The sequence below is a fragment of the Lagopus leucura genome, unplaced genomic scaffold (assembly GCF_019238085.1).
Source record: "Lagopus leucura isolate 7727_CA_CO unplaced genomic scaffold, USGS_WTPT01 93-19_obj-0_obj, whole genome shotgun sequence".
Taxonomy (NCBI): Eukaryota; Metazoa; Chordata; class Aves; order Galliformes; family Phasianidae; genus Lagopus; species Lagopus leucura.
This window is the reverse complement of record NW_024962445.1, coordinates 21,565-39,465: the sequence shown is the minus strand read 5'-3', so window position 1 is coordinate 39,465 and position 17,901 is coordinate 21,565. Positions and strand designations below refer to the sequence as shown.

The following is a 17,901-nucleotide window of genomic DNA, read 5'->3' as shown; positions in this document are numbered from 1 at the left end:
TCCCTTCTCCCTCACCGGCGCGGAGCCGCAGCTCCTGCGCAGCGCTCCCCGCGCTGCCCCCGGCCCGTCCCCGCGCCCCCGCGCCCCCGCGCCCCGCCCGCCGCCGGATCGCGCCCGGCGGGAGGAGGAAGAGAAACCTCCTGCAGATGGCAGCCCGCCCCCGGCCCCCGCCCCCCGCCGCAACTTTCTCCCGGCAGAGGAGAGGGAAAATGAGGGATGTTTGCTAAGCGCGCCGGGTCCTTTTGCAGCGTTCGGCGGTGATTAATAGGGAGGGTCGGGGAGGGGGGGATCTGGCGGAGCTGGAATGTATGTGCAGCAGGAGGAGGAGGAGTGTAAGCGATGATTGTGTAATTAAATAATTAAAAAAGAAATACTTAAGTCTCATTTGGAAGGAGATCTGGAGCTGGGTCCGGAGGGTGTAACCGGCGAATTTTTCAACTTCCAAGTTCTGGGAGCCGACAGAAAAGGGGAAAAGGGAGACGGCGCGAAGGCAAACGGGGCGGGAGGGAAAGCGCTGGAGGGGACCGATCGCCTGCATTTCAGCAGATCGTTTTCATTACAGCGGGGAGCGGCCCCTCGGCGCGGCGCTCGGAGCGGCGCGCAGCGCGCAGGCGGAGCCCCGAGCGGCACGGCCGTGCGAAGCCTCTCCGGACGCGGGGATCGCCCCGCACGCGCGGTCGCCGCCGCGCAAAGTTTCGCTGCCGTCACTCCGCCTTTTTCCTGCTCTGCTCCGCGCTGTAACCTTGAACTTTCGAGAGCGTGGTGTCAGTGCCGTAATAACCCGCCACCAAAACTTCTTAAAAAAAAAAAAAAATAATAATTAAAAAAAAGCCAAACAACAACAACAAAAAATCCTCCCGCCCACCTCCTCCCCCCTCTCCCGCCCCCCCGCCCGAGTCCTTCCCCCCTCATCTGCAAAACAACCGCCGGCAGCCGCCGCCGCAGCAGCAGCAGCAGCATAGCACGGCTCTGCGCGCCGACTACAAGAGGGTTAAAAGTGTAGATTGGATTTCACCCCGGGAAATCGAGCGCACGGAGTGAACTTGAATCTTTGGCTATTTAAGGAGGACTGGGGTTTGTTGTGGAGTTGTGGTGATTCAGGGCAGAGCCCCGTCCTGATTGATTTCATCTTCCTCGAGTCTCAGATGACTGTAAAATGAACAGATGAAATTATTCCTTTTTTGAGGCTTTTTCTTAGGGGCTCTCCGGGCAGCGCGTTTGCAAAAGCGAAGTCATGATGTATTCTCCAATCTGTCTCACTCAGGTATAGACGCATTTTGATTTATTTCATTTGTTTGCTCGTTTATTTATTTATTTTCACGCGTTTTCTGTGTTTATGTGTGAGTTGCTCATGAGTCAGTGTAGCACTTGTAATGAGTCAAGGCGCGGTTGTGCCGCTCCTCGGACCCAAACTCCGCTCGCAGGAGGGATTCGGGATATGCTCTGCACCAGGCCATTGTTTTGGGGGGATCCGTTCAAAGTGTCACTCGCAGACAAATACTGTTAATTGCTGGCGCACAGCGAGTTAAAGGTTAACGGAAGGGAAATGAGCGTAATTACGCTAAAAAAGCGGGTTTGATAAGTATTGATTTGATTGGAATCAAGCTATCCGCGCTCTTTTCAGCTCTGCGGTGTGCATGGAGCCTAATTAAAGGGTTTAAAAAGGAAAAGTGCTGTATTTGACCAAAGGGAAGAAAGCAATCTCAGCTCTCTGCTGTGCGAACTAACCCCGCCTGACGCTTCAGGAGCTTCGCTGCCTGCAGCGGCCGAGCTCGGAGCTCGGGGCCGAGCGCGTTCCGCTCGCAACGCACCGGGATCTCTGCCGCCCGGCGCCGCTCTCGGGACCGCTGCTCGGGCCGCGGCTATCACCGGGAAAAGGGGGAGCTCCGAGAGCAGCTCCCAGCGCTGCCCGGTGCCGGCCCCGGGAGCTGAGCGGCCGCGGGAGCCGCCGGCGGAGGGTCCTCGCGAGGCCGCGGAGCGCGCTCGGCACCGGCGCTGCAGGGGAAGCGGCCGCGGCCCCGGAGCGTTTCGCGAAGAGAGAACCCTATGTGCAGAGCCAGGGGACAGTTTTCAGGAGCTTTTGTGAAAGTGTGTCTGAGGAGGATGTGATGTAAACTGATGAAGTGATAACTGCTTGCTTCCACATTGGCGCGACAAATAGCTCAAGAAGAAGAAAACGTGCGAAAGTAACGTCTCGTGTGCGCCGTAATTAAGCGGCCAATAACGCGCTTATAGCTGCACGGTGAATAAATAAATACGATTTAAGTTATTCGACAATTAGAAAGCATTGTAATTCAAAAGGACTGAAGTATTCACAAATTGTGAATGGAGATGGAAACAATGATAAGGCTTATTCAGTGATTGGATACAGTCCTGTAGCTTTTTGGCTGACACATTTTTTATTGTTTATATTTTGTTTGGCATCTGAGCGTGATTGACTTAGATATGGATATTTTCAGCAAGCAAACGTGAGCTTCAGTGGAGCAAAGCTGGAAAAGAGTACTGCAGGAGTATTTCTCCTTCTAAAGAAAAAGTGCTGCATGTAGGAAGCACGCTGTATAGCAGATACATGTACAGTTGTGGTACACATCAGTAAAAACTTACTTATGGTGGAATCTTCCATTAGTACAAAATAATGGGCTGTGTCCTGCAAAATCATTGTCAGGAAGCAAAATCTCTGCGCTGGAGTGTGTCTCAGAGTACAACTTGAGGCAGCAGCTTTTGCACTGAGAGTGCACACGTTTCCACCAGCACCTCTCGCACAGCGCACAGCTCACGTTGCTCTTTTCTGCTCTCGTGACATTTTTTTCCCATATGCTCACTTACTGGGCTCCTAGGTGCAGTAGATTTCTTCCCTCTGCAGATCTCTATTAAAATGCCATGCTTTGGCAGGTACAGAAACACAGCATTGCACTCTGCAGCCGTAGATATAAGGAAGCAGTTCCTGGCTCCTGCGTGTTAATAACTTCATGCTTTACACGTTGCAGTCATGCTGCAGCATCTGCCGTGCAGAAGCCGTTCACACGTAGAGGCACATGCATGCAGAAAAATCACAGCAGTTTGATTGTAGTTTGGATTTTTTATCTGTCTGTTTGGAGCCAGGAGAGCATTTTTGAAATTGTCGTTCCCTAAATTAAAAAAAAAAAAAAAAAAAAGAGGTTACAATGGAAAAGAGAACGCACACTTTCCATAATTTTGAGTTGCAGCTGAGTTAAAAGAACACTGCTGGAATTGCTCTCTCTATTGTGTTCTCGATCTTGAAGGCTCTGCATAGATGCATGTTGACTGTGGCAGTGCGTGCTCAGAAGAAAATATTTTGGTAGAAGTTCTAAACACAGAGCACCTGTTTGAAGCAGGCTGCCTGCACGAGGAGCACAACTCAATTTGTGCCAGTGCAGCACCGGAGCATCTTGTAAGCACAGCTCTAAAAGCCAGAAGTGCAGTGTTAAGACAGACATTGGCAAATCAGATGTTGCCCACCGGTGTTTCATTATAAGTTTGGTGGCTGTAAAGTAAATTGAAGGAAGAAGGAAGGCTTAGCAAAAGCAATGTAATTTTAGGGGGAAGGGTAAGGGGTGTCCTTTTTCCTGTCCTCCTGTATGTGCCTTTCTCCCTGTTTTGGAATGAGTGTAAACTACATTCATCCCTCTTGCTGAGGCACGATAGGATGCAGTTACCGCATGCCTTCAAGTGCTTGGGCTCTTGTGATATTTTTACCACAGTTTATTTTTATGTTATGGTGGTCCAGGAAACTCCGAATATGTTGTCTTTCTCTCTTCCCCTCAGAATACGCTCTTTCATTATGCACAAAGAAAATCCATGTGGGGAAATGGAGCGACTGAAGTTTTTGGTGTAAAATTTCTGGACTTCTGCCTTGCATACTTATTGCATGGTCTTCAGTCCAAACTCAGATGAACTGATATGAAGTTTGTCAGAGTGGAAAATGTGAGAATAGCACTTCACTTCCCCTTTACCTTTTCCAGACAGAAAACCTGGCCTATCTATCATCATTACGCTACAATTAGACAACGAGCATTTTCCCTTTATTTACAAACTACATAGTTATTCTATAATAACTTCCATGTTAATTTAAGTGGTCAGTGCGGAATGGTTCACCTGAGCCATTGGATATGACATCTTACTTCCATAAATCACTTTATTGGAAGAGCAGCTATGGCACATGGGTAAGTGCCACATAAAAGTCTTTTTTTTTTTTTTTTTTTTTTTTCCCCAATATTGCCTGTACTAATATTAAGGTGAAAAAAAAAAAAAAAAATCTGTAGATGGCTTTATAGGAGGTTTAGTGGAGAAAGTGTGTGATTAATTGGAAATCTCCACTTAGGATCATTTTTATGGGCACTTCTTCTTGTCAAGTAATGTTTCATTTGGAAGGACTCCGGATGCACAATGAATCTCTCAAAGATATCCGATAATATTGCTTTAGAATGGGATCTTCTTTGCTGTTTCTCCTTCACAATCCTTTGCATGTATCTATAGACTTAGGACTCTGTGATATTGTAAAAGAGAAGCATCCATTTGGTTTTAAAAAGGTGTTTCTTTTTCTTACTTTTTTTTTTTTTTTAAATTTTTCAGTCTTTGTAAAGGAAAGCATTCAATCACCAGAAAGTGGAATTTAAAATCAAGAATTCTGTGTAATTATCATAGATGTAAAATCCTAATGGCTATTACTGGTAATAGTATGTGAAGTACTTGAAAATGAAGCCATTCTGGAAGAGTTTGCCATGTTCTCCATAAAAATGAAAACTGGGTCTGCAGTATTCTATTAGCGCAGAACTTGCACATTAATTTAATTCCCATTTTAAGCTACAGTGCTGAAGTCTGTTTCAGACATAATTACTGTATTGCGGGAAAAAAATAATTTCTCCCACAGCTCCTCAGCCCCCTGCCTTTCTCCTTGCCCCACCTTTAACCCCAGATGTCACCATTTTTAAGATCTGTAGGAAATCTGCTTTATTTAGTCTAAAACGAATTGCAAAGATTTAATACCACACAGCCTTCCTGCTTATGCTAAGTTAGAATTTTAATAGCGTTTTGTTTAAATGTTTTAAGATGGCTTTTGTAGATGAAAAAATAAACTTTCTCTGGTAGTTAGAAGAGAGGAGAAAAAAGCATGGCACTGGAAAACGCATGAAGCCTTATCATGGGCTGTGGTTACTCAGAGCAGTATTGCCTTCCCACACAAAGAACAGATTGTGGTTTAACTCTTTCCACGGCCTAGTTTTTTGTGCCAGCATAGTATCAGAATTGTTCAGATCTCCGCTGGAAACTGCTAGCCAGTTTAATTATTGCCTTTGTGGCTCTTTGTCAAGCACGGTACTGTAGCGCAGTCATTTATGCCCCGAACTATCTCCTGATATTGCATCTCTGCTTTTTTTTTTTTATTTTTTTCTTTTTTTTCCCTTTCTCTGTTAAGGTAATGTGGGCATAGGTAAACTACTCACAACTTTTATGCTGTTTTCAGTTTGCTTTGGAGGTGGTGAGGGGAGAGAGGTAAGCAGCTCTGGTAGGTTTTTGTACCATTCAGGAAATTCTGAACTTTGAAATTTGAAGATTTAAATGCTGAATTCTTGGCCCGGAGCTCCCACAATGGCAGTCTGAACTCTGTATAATTGAGACCATTAGTTATACTTTCATCATTTTTACCTAATGGAGTTAATCAGCCTTCTGATTAAGCATAATTCATTCCCCGTCTAGCAGTGTAGCTAAAATATTAGTTAGTTAATTGTATTCTTGAATATAATTGTATAAGAAAAGATTTGGGTTTAGTTTGATTGCACCGTGCAGCTCAGTGTGATGAACGATCTGCTTGGTATTTAAACCTAAATATGCCTGCGCACAGAAAGGGAGATATCTCCCCTAAGATCTCACTTGCAAACAAAAATGCAGCAGCGTATGATAAGCAGATTGCGCTGTTCTGAACATTGGATTTGTTCACAGAAGGGCCATTCGTTTTTGGAAAAAGCCTATTTAGATATGAACATGGATGTGTAGGACGGTTCTTCAAGCAGACAAGATGAATTAACTTAATTGCTATAGGATGTGCTTGTAGATGACAACCAAGCATTACCTCCTTAATGCAATACATATTGCTGTCAGGCAGAAGATAAGAACTTCAGGTGAAGCCAGATGACAGGAAGGGATATTTCGGAACTGTAAATAAATGGCACGGATTTCACAAAAGCAGCATTTGACCAGCGGTGCACTCGTAATGTCACTCTGCCACAGCATGCAGAAACACAAAGAATGCAAAGTTTGTGCCAAGTTGCCATTTTTCATTGTACACCTCAGATTGATTTTTAAGGGGTTTAGAATAATTGCCACACTCATGTGATCGGTTAACAAATTAACTGACTCTGTGGGGCTTCAAAACCCGTAGTGAAGCTGCCAGGGGAAAATTAATGTAATTTTTGTTCTCGACTTCATAAACTTTTATTTTACAGAGTTTGGGGGTGGTGGGAGGGAAGCCCGAAGAGTTGAAAGTACAGAAGCTTCTTTGCAGGGTTTGTGTACAACATGCTGTGCCTTTTCCCCACTTTCCCTTACTGTATACTGGTTTCTCTAGTTACCACCACTGGAATGGTGCTGTTTCAGTGCTGGAATGTTGGACGTTTGATAAGAAAATGGATCAAGTTTAATGGCGCATGCTCTTTGTGCCACCAGCAGGCTCTTGCTGAGAGCATGCTCCAAAAGCGGGAACTGTGTGGCATTACACTGAGCATGTATATGCTTTGTGTTTCTGTGCCACAGAGAAGAGAAATGAACTGTGGCATTCACTTCAGCGTTCTGAACATTTCTGCTCAGATTTTTTAGAACTGTATAGTGTCCTCTTTGTGCAATGGTACTTTTCTTGATGCTAGTCATTCACTCAGATATTTAAATGTTCGGAACAAAACATTTTGATAGCATCTCTTTTCAGTGATGTAGTCTCTACAGCGATGTAGGATGAAGTGGGGGGAGGCATACAGAATAAAACCTTCAGATGCTATTCTCAAAGAGTGAAATATGGGAAAATGTGATTTTCCGTGTAATTTTGTCTGTTGTCTGACAGCAATGGCAATCACATCAAGGGTGTTATGCAGAAATTTGTGTAAATATTAAGTAAATATTGAATGTTTATTCTCTTTGTCTTGGATTTCGCTTTAAGATTTTCAGAAATCTTTATTGATGCTGCTTTGATTATGACAGTTTACTGACTTTTCTTCTTCTCTCCTTTCTTACCCCTCCACTTCCCTCCGCAGGATGAATTTCACCCGTTCATTGAGGCACTTCTTCCGCATGTCCGTGCAATTGCCTATACTTGGTTCAACCTCCAGGCTCGAAAGCGCAAGTACTTCAAAAAACATGAGAAACGAATGTCAAAGGACGAGGAAAGAGCAGTTAAGGATGAGCTACTAAGCGAAAAGCCCGAAATTAAACAGAAGTGGGCATCCAGGCTCCTCGCCAAGCTGCGCAAAGATATTCGCCAAGAGTTCCGGGAGGATTTTGTGCTCACAGTGACTGGGAAGAAGCACCCGTGCTGTGTATTGTCCAATCCTGACCAGAAGGGTAAGATTAGGAGGATCGACTGCCTGAGACAGGCTGACAAAGTCTGGCGTCTGGATCTAGTCATGGTGATCCTGTTCAAAGGCATCCCCTTGGAAAGTACGGATGGAGAGCGGCTCATGAAATCCCCACATTGCACAAATCCAGCACTTTGCGTCCAGCCACACCACATAACAGTATCAGTCAAGGAGCTTGATTTGTTTTTGGCATACTACGTGCAGGAGCAAGGTAGGAAGCAGATTGTCATGTTTCTATGTTAGTATGTCAAACTCGAATTCCAAGCAGCCCTGTTTCCCCCATGGGCTGTCTTCCAGTGAAACATTATTCTGTGGTCTCTATACATAACATGGGTACATATCCATATATAAATTGGCATGTATACGTATATACACACAGACACACTCACTCCTACAGACCTGCACAGATTATGTGTACGTTTAGCATATGTTTCTTGCTCTCTTTCAAGAGAGAGCAGAATGTCTCAAGGTAGTTCTTCAGTTCCTTTCTTTTTTTTTTTTTTTTTTTCCTGTTCACAATTTGACTCTCTCTTTGTATATAAATATATATATATTTTCCCAGCTATGACTTCAGGAAATGCTATTCTTATTTTTAAAGTCCTTTTTTTTTTTTTTCTTACCTGTAGTACTGTCAGTACAGATGCAGGCATGTGCAGTAGCACAGTCATGATAAACAGTACAAATACTTTTGTTTTTTCAGTTTCAAATAACCAAGAATTCATCCTTAAATTGATAAAGTTATTGAAACTTTGAGAGCAATTGTAAATGTTCTCAAAATACAACATGATAAAAATGTAGCCCAGAAATGCTGGTTAACAAATACTAAATGGGCAAAATTGCAGCATACATATTTAACGTTTTATTCATATTTGACATTGCTAGATCATGTTTCCTATCAGAGTTTTGAAACAAAGATTCAGGTTGTAATATTAAAAGAGAAATTTCCTCTAAAATTTTGTTTTCGTAATTACAGTAGTATACTTAATTTTATATGGAAGATTGCAGAAAAGCTTATTTACATGTTATTTATTTATTTATGAAATTAAGGTAAAATCTATTATTCTGTTAATCATATATAAGGGAGAAACTTGCTAGTCACATCACTTATTTAGATAAAAAATATTTGTGAGCAGGTCCCCTAGAATTGAAAATGGCTGCAAGTCGATAAAGGATTTTCTCTGATACTAAGCCTTCTGAGAAGCACTTTCTCTTTGTGAGATAATTTTGTTTCTTTTCGGTGATCGTGTCATCCTCTAGCCATCACTGTATTGCTGAGTGATAAGTAGCAATAATGCATTTGTTTCTTAGCTGCAGATCTAAACCAGGGTAAGTTTGACCAGCTGCGGATGGCGGGCCATTTCATGGTTTGGCCTGGTAGTAGGCAGAAATGGCTTGCAGAAGGGCAGATGGCAGTCTGTTATCTGATGCCCCATACGTAACTACGGATCTAACTGGAAAGGAAACTGAATAGATTTTATTAGGAACAAAGGAGTAGGGTTGCGTGTCTTCATTGAGCAGGTACCTGTGGTTTAAAAGAGTCGATACACAACAACCTTTTTACTTTCAAAGAATTGTTCTCTTAAAAGTTTAGCCACCCAAGTATTGCACTGTGTTTACATGAATGTATAAATAGGATTCAATTTTTTTTTTTTTTGAAATTATTCGTCGTGGAAATCTGTGTTTCTTTTTTTCTCTTGCCGTTTGTATTTTATATATTTTTTTCTTCACAGCAGTCGACAATTTACTCAAATATTTTGCAGTGACTTTAAGCAGCAGAACAGTCTGGTAAACGTGAACCTTTTCTACGAAAGCACTGAACTTAACAGTTTAATTACAAACACTTTTTATCTTCAAATCTTTTTTGTGAAGAAAAGTTTGAATGATAGATTGAATGCATGTATATTGCAGGACCTAACTTACTGATTAATTCTAATGGATTTACCTGCCTGTAAAAGTCAAAAAGTCAAAAGTACAAAGGCAGGCAAAATAGCTTAAGTAGCTCTTGAACCAAAGAGGCTGGGGTCATGGTACTCCTACACTCTTGATTTTAAGTTGTTGGATAGCTTGAAATTGGAGAAGGAATTGCAGAACATAGCTGATTTCATTGATTTAAACAAATAGAGAATATTAGTTTATTCAAAATATTTGCCTAAACAGAAATGAGAAAGATAAGTGTGCTGTAATATTATGACTTCAAAGGTTACAAGAAGCCACTCTGCGAATATACTGGAAGATGAAACTGGCAAATTTTTTTGTATCAACCTACCCTTAGCAGAAGCCATTGTTTATTGCAAACTGTATGTATTTTGTATCTCTCGTGCTGCTTCACAGTTAAACTTTTGCTAACATCTGTTTGCTCTCTTGAAGAAGTCATATTCAGTTATCTTTGTGTATTTTTCCCCATTTTGCCACTTTGATTCTCTGCCCTCAGTGAATGCAGGTTAATTGGACTTCGCAGTGTACTTGATTGAGAGCATCAGACTTGAAAAAGATATGCATGAAGTAAACCAAAATGCTGCATTTTACGCATGCTGTTTTGCTCTATATTTCTCTTTTAGAATACTAAAATCCGCCTAATAGTATCATATGAAAAACTAAGCAGGGAAATTGAAACAAATGACTGAACGAAATACGAAGAAGGAATTAATGCACAAAATGAAGAAAGGGGCCAAATAGTTTGTTTTTTTGTTGCTTTATAAAAGAAGATTAGAGGAAAAAGGAGGAGGAAGGATAGTTCGAGTGCCAGTGATGGTTGCCAGTGGCACCAGGATTGGCATCAGACCTTCTTTGTTTAGCCTAGGATGCCTGTGATTTGTTGGTTGGCATCCGCATTGCAGTGCAGAGTAATGTTACAATATATTGACAATTTCCAGATCTAGAAATGTCAGTAATTCTTTCAGTTCTTAATGACTACTTCCATGTCTGCCTTGAAGTAAGAAATAAGGACTTAAGCATTAACCTATCAAGTTTTGTGGTTGACCAACTTTATCTGGTTCTCCTTTTTGCCCACCTCTGTCAGAATTCAGCATCTTTTTCCCCCTATTCTGTTTCTATGACCCTCTTGTGCTTTAGAATCTTAAAAAAAAAAAAAAAAAAAAAAAAAAAAAAAAGAGGCTTAACTTAGAATTACAAAGCTGCTCCTTTGACTGAAATGGAGGAAGAAAATTGGATGGACACAGTAATCAATGTTTAGTGTCAAAATAATTTTTGTTCATAATACACTTCTACAGGGCTCTGCTTCTGCATCAGTGCCCTGTTTACTCTGCCTGAGTTTTTAAAAACCCTAAACCTTGAAAATGTCAAGGGTATTGTTTCTAATGATAAAAATGATTTTTTTTTTGTTTCTTTCTCTTTTCTTTCACGCTTTCATTCTTTCTCTTTTTATCTGGCATCACAGAGTATCTGTCGTTTGCTATGAAATGCGTCTGAGTCCAAAAAATCATTTGATGATATTTGACTCAATCAGTGCAGCGCTTATGCTGCGTTCCCGTTGCTACAAGAACCGCCATTTTGTTTGTCAAGTGCCAGGAGAGGAGGAAAAAAAAAAAAAAAAAAGGCAGACAATGTGCTTGATGCCAATAATGGTTGCCAGTGGCACCGAGGTTGGCATCAGACCCTCTTTGTCTAGTTGCTGAATGCCTTTGATTCGTTGGTTGGCATCCGCATTGCAGTGGGCACATTGGAAAGTTTTTGACAATCAGTGAATGAAAGCTGCAGTACTTGTTTGCTGCAACAGAACCCAGATAATATAAATCCCTTCTTCTGAGAGATGTTTTGCTTAAACTTACAATGGCTGATAAAAAAAAAAAAAATAAAATCACACCGCTCTTTTTAAAAAATATAAAATATCTACAGCAATGGATCTCATCTGCAGATTTCCTGATCCTCATGTTGTCTCTGCTGTTTTTCTTCCTGGCAGCATAAATAAAATGCAAAGCATTTTAGCAGATAGTGAATGAAGCATAATAGGCATAAGAAATACTTTGGGAGTATAAAGGACTCAAGCAATGGTAAATGTAAATGGTAAACATTTTAAAGTGTGTAACGCGTGTGCCTCTCGGAGTATATCTCTCAGATCAGTCATGTTGCTGTTTACACTCTCCTTTGTCCTTGTGCAAGACTGATATAACTGGGGGAGCCTGCATCCCCAGCTGTTAATAAAATGTGAAGTTGAGGGGAGGATCTTTTAAACTATCCAAGAATGAGAGCAGAAAATAGATGCAGATGTCCTACGTCTGGTACTGCTCAGGCACTCCTGATTTAAGTTCTTTACACATCAAGATGTTGCTGTTCCAGCTGCGGGATTTCTGCTACCAGCAATTTGGTGAAAAGACTAAATCATTTGTGCTGGAAGTTTCCTAGATAGCATTAATATTGCTTTCCAGTTAACTGCTATTATCTCATTAATTAATAAGGAGGATTAGCAAGCCCTTCCCAAAGGTCCGCGCAGAAGGAAGCCTGGCCTATGCGAGCCCCGGGATCACCAGGCTGTGTCCTGCATCTCTGGAGGTCGTGGGAGAAAGGAAGGGGAGAGAAAAACGTCAAGAGGGGGAGAGGGCGGGAGAGGCCAGCTCCCTGCAAGTCGGCAGGGGAGAGCTTTGCCTTGTGGACTCATCTGCCCAGCACCTGGGGAGACCCAAGGAGCAGGTTGGCAGGCTGCACACCAGACGGCTGCCGCAGGCTGCCTGGGGCCCATCCGGAGTGTGGGCGTTCCTTTGCTGCACCTGTGTGCATCCGGAGCTGTTTCCAGCCCAGCCAAGCGCTGAGGGGTCAGCGATCCCTTGCTGAGCTGGGATGCTGACTTTTCTCTTTGGCAGAGCCGGTAGCAGGGATGCGCTGTCTCACTTTGGACAACGTGTTCTACTTTCAGAAGGGACTCTGCGTAGCTCAGAGGCGATGCCTCTGAACTGCAAGAATGGGCCAGTGGCCTCTCAGCAGGTCAGTGGCGCAGTCCCCTTATCAGGCTTCTTGCATTTTGTGACTTCCTTGTCATGGGAAGCTCGTTTTTTTTTGAATAAGTCTGTGCAGTCATTCTTACATTGTGCATCCAGTTTAGCTTTAGTAAACACATGAAATTGAGAATGTAGCGGTATAATAAAAATATTTTTTTCTATTTTAAAATGGCATTTTTTGTTGTTGTCTGTTTGCCTTGAGCACAAGAAATTCCACTTGAAATCACACCCTGAACTTTCTTTAAGCGATATCCTCTTTGTGTAATGTGTGTAACGTTCATGTGCCCAAATGCTGCAACACCCTGAAAGAATTTGGATGTGGGTTTGTGTTTCTTGAGTGCACTGATGCTTCCACACACAATTAATAAAACGAAAAAATAGGCCTAGAATAATCAATCAATCTGCTGAATTGCTAATTGTTCCTACACCCTTTAACTTATTTGCCTCCTCCTTAGTGCCTTATGATTATACGGGAAGAAACGGTTGAACATTTTACCTGTTTTCCAGAAGGATATGTCAAAGCACAGGGCGATTTGTTGGAGTTTACACAGCAAATTGTTGATTCCACTGAGAACAACAGGAAATATAGATTATTACTGGCTTTACCCTGTGGGTGTCTGTATGTTCTTGCAGCCTATCTCTTGGACACTGAAATGGCATGCTTATCCCCTGCATTAAGTATCAATTTTTAATCAATGCAGAAGTAGAGGTAGGAGTTTGTATTTTATTTGCTCTCATGTAAGGGGAGCTTGTTGTGGTTTGAGAATCTAATAGGAAATAATAAACATTTTAAAAACATTGGATTATTTTGAGCAATTAGAGTCTATTCAGGCATGCAAAAAATGTAATTTTAAAACACTCCTTGTGTCAACTGAAAAGGAAGCCTCATTGATTTATCTTCTAGTTTTCTGATGTGAAACGTGGGATGATCACTTTGTTGACTATCTCAAATGTGCTGAAAATTGCAGACAGAGAAGACATTTGTCATTAAAAAATGGAAGTTAATTTATTGTATATATGGGCATAATAATGTTTTTCAATTGATGATTATTGTTATTTTTTGCATGAAGTAATGGGAAATTTAAACACTTGAAAAACTCACCTACCATTCACACAGTAAAACTGAAAAATCCCAAATGTCTATTTTTCTCTTTTCAAATTCAAGTTTTATAAGTAATACCACAGATTCATAAGAAAGAAAAGGGAATTTTTAATACTGAAATAAAAAATGAAATATATATATATATCTATATGTTTTAGGAAGGAGTCATTTTTTTTTTGCTTGTTCAGTTTTTTTTCCTGCTTGATACACCAGGGAGGTAATTTTCACAGGGTTAAATGATGTAATTGTGTTGAAGACAAAGGAAGCTTATGGTTAAATAAATTTTGTGCAACTAGTTGAAAATTTAGAAGTCAGCATTAATTTTTGAATCACATTTAGATCAACAGCAAGAAGCTATAAAGTGAAGAAAAGAATAGAAATGAAAACAGAAAATTCTTGCTTCACGATAGTTTCAGACAGAAGAACAATGCTGGGAACAAACAAAATGCTTCAAAACTATAAATAAGGCCACTAATTTGTGAAGGAAATACTTCACTTAACAGCAGAGGTCTATGTTTTAAATTTCTTAATTTTTATGCATATTGAATTCATTGTAGCGGTGAAAACGTTATAAAATAATTAAACAGTAATTCCTCTGCATGTTGGATTCTGAAGTTTATTGCACCAGTCTGCTGTCAAGCCAACATCTTTTTCCAGCTTTCCTTTCTCCCTGGGTTTTCCTTCTCCCCCTTTTTCCTGCTTTTAGTGAAGGAGCAGAATAGAAAGCTGGAGGAATGGTGGCTGGCTGGAGCTTTGGTCTTTGGAACTGCACACTTCAATGCCAAGCAGAATAATCCAGTGACTTTCCTAAGGAGTTATGATCCAGTCCCAGCAGGATGGTGGATGCTGCTTTGCTGCAATCGAATGGGATTATCTCAAGATCAAGTTAAAGGGCTGACTTAACTAAACAGAGTCATTACTTCCATTTTGGGTTGGAGAAGAAACCCCTTGTCTGGAAACACATTTCAGATGCTTAGTGAATGTGAAAAGGAAGACCCCATTCTTTTTGGAGAGGTTACATGATTTTCCTCTGTTAGTTGTTTATTTATTTTTTTCTATCACTAGAAATTTCAAGAAGCACCTGCTAAAAACTTAGCTCTGGCCAATGAGGGGTTGGATTAAAAATGGCGTGAAAGTCTCAGAAGCTAGTAATGGGAAAGTAAATCACGGATTATTAACTTTGTCCAAGAGAAGAGCAAGTTGATTTGGGTGTGTATATTGTAGTGTCTGAGAGCAGTGAGTTGTGTGTGACGTTGGGAACATTCCTCTCGCGCAGCTGCTATCTTTTTTTTTTTTCCCCACCACATTTTAATTTATAGAAAGATTACTTTCCTTCTCTCTTCTCCAGCCTTCTTTCCTTTTTTTATTTTTTATTTATTTTTATTTTATTTTATTTTATTTTCCCCACCCAAATATGTTTCTTTAGCCATTTCTTCGGTGCCTCATTATTGGCGTGTGACTTTTGTTCTAGCTTTTTTCACAGTCAGTGGGAGATAGGTACTTCAGACATGGCTTTTGTGGGGGATCCTGTCTATGAAAGAAGTAGAAATCTAGAGTATGTTTAGCAAAAATAACATTTTGTACCATTTTAGCCAGCCTGATCGTTGCAGGTTTTTCCTGCATGCCCCAAGACTCTTTTGTCACATCCTTCTTTCACCTTGTAACCCATCTCATATAAAAAAAAAGTTACTTGAAGTTGTCCAGACATTGGGATCTTTTTAATTTTGTGTCCCTCCTAACTACTTCTGGTATTTGGGATCTTTAAAAATATTCATTTTTTAAACCTGAAGAAATAGAATTGAAATTAGGAGAAATTACTATGATAGCTTTGGGCAAAGAATAGCACAAAACCGACCATCAAGCTCTTCCCTCAGAGAAACCTTGGGTGTTCTAACAGTAACTATATATCTAGAGAAAGGGGAATTTTACATTTTCCAGTGCCTTTCAGTGTTACAAAAGTGTCTTCACTAAAGGCATCTCCCTGACTTGAAGAGGACTTCTAATTATTTAGTCCCTGAAAAGTATGTGCTGAAACAAAACAAAGCAGTTCACCTTCTCTTCTTTGGAGACAGAACAGCAAAGTCAGCTAGTGGACAGCTAGTAAACACTGTTTGAGAAACAGTGTGTTTGTTGAGCAATTAAAAAATAAAAATAAAAATAAAAAGGATAGTTTTTCTTATATCAGGCAACAGAAATTATGTGTACAAGTAAATATATTCCATATTATTTGAAGATATTAGACAATTGAGAATTTTATATATTAAGTTATTGAAAATACTGCTTAAATATTTGCCTTCTCAATCTTCAAGATGCATTAAACTGAAATGCTATACAGATTTTCATAAAGGATAAATTAAAAAAAAGAGAAAGATTATTATGAAAGATATATGTTAAATCTAGCATTGCAATTTACTTTTTAGTCAGTCATACTGCCGTATTCAGAAAACATTTCCCAATAAAATGACACAGAATCCTATACTTTTTTTTTTTTTTTTTTTTTTTTAAATGAAAACAAAGGCTGTATAGATATTAGAATTCAGCAATTACAGACTCAACATCTTTAGAAATTAAAAATAATTTAAAAAGTCATACTTACTGTATTTTGTTTATGAATACATTGGCCTAAGATGACTTTTTATTATTATATTTTCAGCCTTTTTAGTGAAATTTTCAGCCTTTTTAATGAAATGAGTATTAATGGAATGCTGGATTTCCTCAGACATTTTTTTTTGGAGGGCCTTGTATGTTATAGTTAACAAGAGTGTTTACCACAGCATCAGTTTTCCACTGTGTGACTAACGCTATGGAAAATGATGCCAGATATATTGAAAGGATGTCTATAATCCATTGTTTCTGATTTAAAAGTGTGAGAACACCTCCTAGTCAAGACAACTTTTGTTTTCTTTTTTCTGACATGTGCAGTTTCTGGATGGATTACCTTAAATTTGTTATGCTATGTTAAAAGATGTGTTTTATGAGGCCAGCCTCAGCTCCTGGCCTAGTGTCAGGGACCCTGCTATGTTATGTAACACGTCTTGTTAGGTTTAATTGACCAAAGCTGATTTGTTAAAACAATTCATTTGTGCTGTAACTCATGCCCAGGCCAAGTTGCTACCTGAATCTCTTGACCTTGACTTGTCTGGGTCATGAAATGGCTGTGAACCGCTTGACCTCTCCATTGTTCGGCAGCGTCACTGCTTCCTCTGATCCTCTGTGATAATCGTTGACAAGAAGGCCTCAGCCCCCACTTTCCACCCCAGTGGGTTTCACGGCATCCCTCTGGAGCTGCTGTGTCCTCTATTGGAGGTGGTCAGGCTCTCAGCATCACTGTCTCTTGTCTGTTGACAGTGGTGGGGACAAAGTGGCTGCCCTCCTCTGTGGAAGAGGTGGAGGAAGGATTTCTGCTGGCTGGCGGGAAACCTCTTCCTCCTTGATGCTGTGGTGCCCTTCTTTTCTTTGAGGGCACCCAGGTTTTCTGCATTTCTCAAGGGAAAACATCCATAATTCTTTGTTGGCTTTGTTTCACTTTGGGCATCGTTATATGAGTTATATGGGAAAGAAGGCTTCATTTGGAAAGTATTTTGCAAACAAAATATAATGCGTATGCACACTACTTCAGTTTTTACAAAATAAAGAAGGAGATTTAAATTCTTTCTTGAAGTGGAGGTACACTACCTAAATGGCTATATTATTTATTTGGTACCAGAACCTTCTCTTCTTAAAGTCTAGTATTGAATAAAATCAATATTTTACTCAATAGTGACCATGGTCTCTGAAGAAAAGCACTTCATACAAGATGTTTGATGTAGTGTCTAAACTTGTTAAAATGAAATATTTGTCTTCTCTCTCTCTCTTTTTTTTTTTTTTTTTTTTTTTTGTGTGTGTGTGTGTGAAATTCTTTGTTTCTGGGGAAAACTGTTTCTACTTAAACTTGACTCTTGGTGAAAGGCAAATTCATTTGCCCTGCATCCTGACAGGCTGCCTACAGTGAATGTCCCAGATTCTCTTGCCAGCTCCTTGATTTGGGCTTTCTGCTCTCTGTAATTACCTACAATTTGACTGTTAGGACAGTTTAGTTTTTTGAGATGAATATTACATCTAATCATCTTCTGCGTGCATTGTGCTACAGTTTTAGGAAGCAGTGCCTTTTGAAATCAGTGACAGGATCTGTTTGAAAAACTGATGGCATGATACAGACTTGCTGATACAGGAAAGCTTATACACCAGTATGGTACCAGTGGTAAATCTGTAAGAAATGATCAGATAA

At 40.5% G+C, this 17,901-nt stretch overlaps 1 protein-coding gene across 1 annotated transcript; it reads left to right on the top strand.

Moving 5' to 3' along the window:
- The first annotated feature begins 938 nt into the window (after positions 1 to 938).
- LOC122190618 (nuclear factor 1 B-type) lies at positions 939 to 11,195 on the top strand. Its single transcript, XM_042890672.1, has 3 exons — positions 939 to 1,264; positions 7,260 to 7,791; positions 9,311 to 11,195. Exons 1-3 carry the CDS (start codon positions 1,235 to 1,237, stop codon positions 9,367 to 9,369), a joined length of 621 nt encoding a protein of 206 aa, XP_042746606.1. The 5' UTR covers positions 939 to 1,234; the 3' UTR covers positions 9,370 to 11,195.
- The last annotated feature ends 6,706 nt before the right edge of the window (positions 11,196 to 17,901 follow it).

Bases quoted from the DNA above. Each gene is read 5' to 3' on its own strand.
- LOC122190618 (XM_042890672.1), top strand. From the start codon at position 1,235: ATGATGTATTCTCCAATCTGTCTCACTCAG. The intron at 1,265-7,259 runs GTATAGACGCAT...TTCCCTCCGCAG, and splicing joins CTCCAATCTGTCTCACTCAG to GATGAATTTCACCCGTTCAT. The intron at 7,792-9,310 runs GTAGGAAGCAGA...TTTTCTTCACAG, and splicing joins ATACTACGTGCAGGAGCAAG to CAGTCGACAATTTACTCAAA.